This window comes from Procambarus clarkii, chromosome 50 (assembly GCF_040958095.1).
Source record: "Procambarus clarkii isolate CNS0578487 chromosome 50, FALCON_Pclarkii_2.0, whole genome shotgun sequence".
Classification (NCBI taxonomy): Eukaryota; Metazoa; Arthropoda; class Malacostraca; order Decapoda; family Cambaridae; genus Procambarus; species Procambarus clarkii.
In genome coordinates, this window is record NC_091199.1 from 5,552,140 (window position 1) to 5,556,924 (window position 4,785).

The 4,785-nt window shown below is 45.0% G+C and overlaps 2 protein-coding genes across 2 annotated transcripts in view; one reads left to right on the plus strand and one right to left on the minus strand.

Moving 5' to 3' along the window:
* Positions 1–348: 348 nt before the first annotated feature.
* Positions 349–747, minus strand: LOC138351578 (uncharacterized). The gene has a single exon (XM_069303374.1). It carries the CDS (start codon positions 745–747, stop codon positions 349–351), a length of 399 nt encoding a protein of 132 aa, XP_069159475.1.
* An 807-nt stretch (positions 748–1,554) lies between these two features.
* LOC123749575 (uncharacterized) overlaps positions 1,555–4,785 on the plus strand; it is a 68,668-nt gene continuing 65,437 nt past the window's right edge. Inside the window, exon 1 of the mRNA XM_069303391.1 lies at positions 1,555–1,680. The gene's annotated coding sequence lies outside the window, so the exon portion shown is untranslated. The remainder of the gene's footprint in view (positions 1,681–4,785) is intronic.

Below are 4,785 nucleotides of genomic sequence, written 5' to 3' on the forward strand. Positions count from 1 at the left end.
ATATATATATATATATATATATATATATATATATATATAATAAATAAATAAATAAATAAATAACAAGGTCTTCTCTGAGTACTCATTATTTTCTTCTCCGAGGCTATGGGTCCCTACATTTGCACCAGAGGTGGTACTCCTTTTAAGTTTGAAATATATATATATATATATATATATATATATATATATATATATATATATATATATATATATATCAAACAAGCTATTTTAATTCAATTAGGCCTAATGATCATCAACACGAATACAAGGACATATTAACCAGGGTTCTGGTGAAATTTTGGGTGCATATTATTGTATAATTTACATAATTAGAAATGTTGAGTGACGCTACAGAGAGGCGACGCGTCTCCCTTGACCAGTCTTCTCTGGTCTCTGGTCTCTGGGGTCTGGTCTCTGGACTTTGGTCTCTGGTCTCTGGACTCTGGTCTCTAGGCTCTGGGGTCTGGTCTCTGGCCTCTGGTCTCTGGGGTCTGGCCTCTGGTCTCTGGTCTCTGGGGTCTGGCCTCTGGTCTCTGGTATCTGGTCTCTGGGGTCTGGCCTCTGGTCTCTGGGGTGTGGTCTCTGGGGTCTGGTCTCTGGGGTCTGGACTCTGGTCTCTGGTTTCTGATCTCTGGGGTCTGGTCTCTGGTCTCTGGGGTGTGGTCTCTCTTCTCTGGACTCTGGTCTCTGGTCTCTGGTCTCTGGACTCTGGCCCCTGTTGCTTATGCATAAGCAACAGGGCTCCATTAAGGAACATATAATCTCTTCCCACAACCAAACCATCGCCAGAGAAATCCTAGTAAACAACACAGAAATCATCGATAGATACAGCGATAGCAGGCGGCTTGACGTCTGCGAGGCACTACACATTAAGAAGTCAACACCAGCAATCAACAGCCAATTATTGCACAACTATATTCTACCCACCTCAAGACTCCGCTCCAATATAGAAGCATCAAGAAATATGGACCAATAGGCTTTCTACAATCACTTCCATTCAATACCCATTGTTTCGTGTTCTGTCTTGTGTTGATGAAATTAATACCCTATTAAATACCACCTCACCCCATCCACCTCACTCAAATGTAGATATAAACAAATCGGAGATGTGTAAGTTCTATTCAGTTGTGTATGTGTAAACTAAAGTCTTTGAAAATGTAATAAGTTTTACGAAACGCGCTCAAGTGTCGCGTCAGACTAGAAATAAAAATGAATTTTGGAGAATTGATTTTTGAATTACCACCAACAGTGAAAAGAAACGTACGAAAGATTGAGAAAATTCGTGTTAGAATTATTAATCTTACTTTTTCGGTCATATTTAATAATATATGTCTACAGGAAAGACTCCTACCAAAATATATATATATATATATATATATATATATATATATATATATATATATATATATATATATATATATATATATATATATATGAGTGTGTGTGTGTGTGCGTGTGTGTGTAACCTAATAGCTAGAACCCACTACTTGGCCTACTTTGAAAGACCCGGTTTGCCTAATAAGCCAAATTATATCTGAAGTATATCTGATATACCAATATACTAATTGTCAGATGTCATAGATTATGTTTGTTTGTTTTTGGCAGGAAGCAACATTGTGGGCAAGTTTACCCAGAGTGTGAAGCGCATCGTCCAGGAGGTGAAGGAGGAAGGTGTACCAGGTAGGTAAACTGTTTACCTCTGACACCCCCTAGGCTTTATGTGATAGTATACTTAAGTGAGGTGCTTTACCTCTGACACCCCCCTAGGCTTTATGTGATAGTATACCTAAGTGAGGTGCTTTACCTCTGACTCCCCCTAGGCTTTATGTGATAGTATACTTAAGTGAGGTGCTTTACCTCTGACACCCCCCTAGGCTTTATGTGATAGTATACCTAAGTGAGGTGCTTTACCTCTGACTCCCCCTAGGCTTTATGTGATAGTATACCTAAGTGAGGTGCTTTACCTCTGACTCCCCCTAGGCTTTATGTGATAGTATACCTAAGTGAGGTGCTTTACCTCTGACTCCCCCTAGGCTTTATCTGATAGTATACCTAAGTGAGGTGCTTTACCTCTGACTCCCCCTAGGCTTTATGTGATAGTATACCTAAGTGAGGTGCTTTACCTCTGACACCCCCTAGGCTTTATGTGATAGTATACCTAAGTGAGGTGCTTTACCTCTGACTCCCCCTAGGCTTTATGTGATAGTATACCTAAGTGAGGTGCTTTACCTCTGACACCCCCTAGGCTTTATGTGATAGTATACCTAAGTAAGATGCTTTACCTCTGACACCCCCTAGGCTTTATATGATAGTATACCTAAGTGAGATGCTTTACCTCTGACTCCCCCTAGGCTTTATGTGATAGTATACCAAAGTGAGGTGCTTTACCTCTGACACCCCCTAGGCTCTATATGATAGTATACCTAAGTGAGGTGCTTTACCTCTGACTCCCCCTAGGCTTTATATGATAGTATACCTAAGTGAGGTGCTTTACCTCTGACTCCCCCTAGGCTTTATATGATAGTATACCAAAGTGAGGTGCTTTACCTCTGACACCCCCTAGGCTCTATATGATAGTATACCTAAGTGAGGTGCTTTACCTCTGACACCCCCTAGGCTTTATATGATAGTATACCTAAGTGAGGTGCTTTACCTCTGACTCCCCTTAGGCTCTATATGATAGTATACCTAAGTGAGATGCTTTGAGTATATCTTTTGAGTTTTTTCGTATTATTTTTTTTATTATACTTGGATTGTATAATTAGTCGTTTAAAAAAATGAGTTGAGTGATTGTGGGATTGTTTGCTTGGCGATATTAATTGTTGAGGGATTTCAAGTATAAAGCATCACACTATGTGTAAAGTGATTGTTTTAGGGTATTTGAGGCGTGTTCTCAGCGGGTTTGAAACTTCTCATAATCTTTCACTTGTTTTCATTGAGTCATCATACAATTGATGTGTATAATGTCATCGTATTGATCGTGGTCAGTACTACTTAATACCTCTGAAGTCCAACGCGTTCTCCTAACGTTTTCACAACGTCAAGAAACTGTCGTACTAAAATGCTGTCATCCTAACCCACCAGAGGACCCGAAACAGAAAACGGGACAGTATGTCAATTTCGTGAGCCGCTTCTATTTTCCAGTGCGACGATTTTTGGGCCTTAGGAGGCCCGGTCAGGGGGGACTGGGCCGCGGGGACGTTGAGCCCCGAAATCAACTGATAATATGACGGTTCTGGCACACAGTTCACTCCTGGTTCAACCTGCTGGTCAGAGAGAGAGAGAGAGAGAGAGAGAGAGAGAGAGAGAGAGAGAGAGAGAGAGAGAGAGAGAGTGACAGAGAGAGTGACAGAGAGAGAGAGTGACAGAGAGAGAGAGAGAGAGAGAGAGAGAGAGAGAGAGAGAGAGAGAGAGAGTGACACAGAGAGAGAGTGACAGAGAGAGAGAGTGACAGAGAGAGAGAGAGAGTGAGAGAGAGAGACAGAGAGAGAGAGTGACAGAGAGAGAGAGAGAGAGAGAGAGAGACAGAGAGAGAGAGAGTGACAGAGAGAGAGAGAGAGAGTGACACAGAGAGAGAGAGAGAGAGAGAGAGTGACACAGAGAGAGAGAGAGAGAGAGAGAGAGAGAGAGAGAGAGAGAGAGAGAGAGAGAGAGAGAGAGAGAGAGAGAGAGAGCCACTCAGGTACTCTGTAAAGGTTCGGCTTCCCTCAGGTAATGAGGTCTTTTGCTTGTCAAATTCCAAGTTGGAGATCATTTTAAGTGGCTCAAGATTCAACCAGAGTGGCTTAAATAGCCGGACCTTAGTGCAGGTTGAACTGCCTCCACTCTCAATGGTGGCTGAGTGGGCTAAATGTCTGTTGGCACTCCTGGGATGGTGGCTGAGTGGGCTAAATGTCTGTTGGCACGCCTGGGATGGTGGCTGAGTGGGCTAAATGTCTGTTGGCACGCCTGGGATGGTGGCTGAGTGGGCTAAATGTCTGTTGGCACGCCTGGGATGGTGGCTGAGTGGGCTAAATGTCTGTTGGCACTCCTGGGATGGTGGCTGAGTGGGCTAAATGTCTGTTGGCACGCATGGGATGGTGGCTGAGTGGGCTAAATGTCTGTTGGCACGCCTGGGATGGTGGCTGAGTGGGCTAAATGTCTGTTGGCACGCCTGGGATGGTGGCTGAGTGGGCTAAATGTCTGTTGGCACTCCTGGGATGGTGGCTGAGTGGGCTAAATGTCTGTTGACACTCCTGGGATGGTGGCTGAGTGGGCTAAATGTCTGTTGGCACTCCTGGGATGGTGGCTGAGTGGGCTAAATGTCTGTTGATACTCCTGGGATGGTGGCTGAGTGGGCTAAATGTCTGTTGGCACTCCTGGGATGGTGGCTGAGTGGGCTAAATGTCTGTTGACACTCCTGGGATGGTGGCTGAGTGGGCTAAATGTCTGTTGGTTCTCCTGGGATGGTGGCTGAGTGGGCTAAATGTCTGTTGGCACTCCTGGGATGGAGGCTGAGTAGGGAGGGTGTTATGGGGGTGTGTGGTGGGGGTGTGGGGGGGGATTGGCTGCAAGATGTGGTTGGGGGGAGGGGGAGGGGGGTAAGGGTGGAAGTCTTGCAGGGAGGGGCGCGACTAATGGAGCTATGGCTGGAAGTGTTGGTGAGTGGAGGAGGAGGAGGAGGAGAAAGAGAAGTTGCAAGGTTTTTGTTGTTGTTGCAGGTGGTGGTGGAGGGAGGGGGGGGGGGGACCAGCAGGTGTAGAGACAGGTGAGAGTGGGGAGACGGCGGCTGGTCCCCACCTGTTG

Bases quoted from the DNA above. Each gene is read 5' to 3' on its own strand.
- LOC138351578 (XM_069303374.1), bottom strand. From the start codon at position 747: ATGGAGCCCTGTTGCTTATGCATAAGCAACAGGGGCCAGAGTCCAGAG.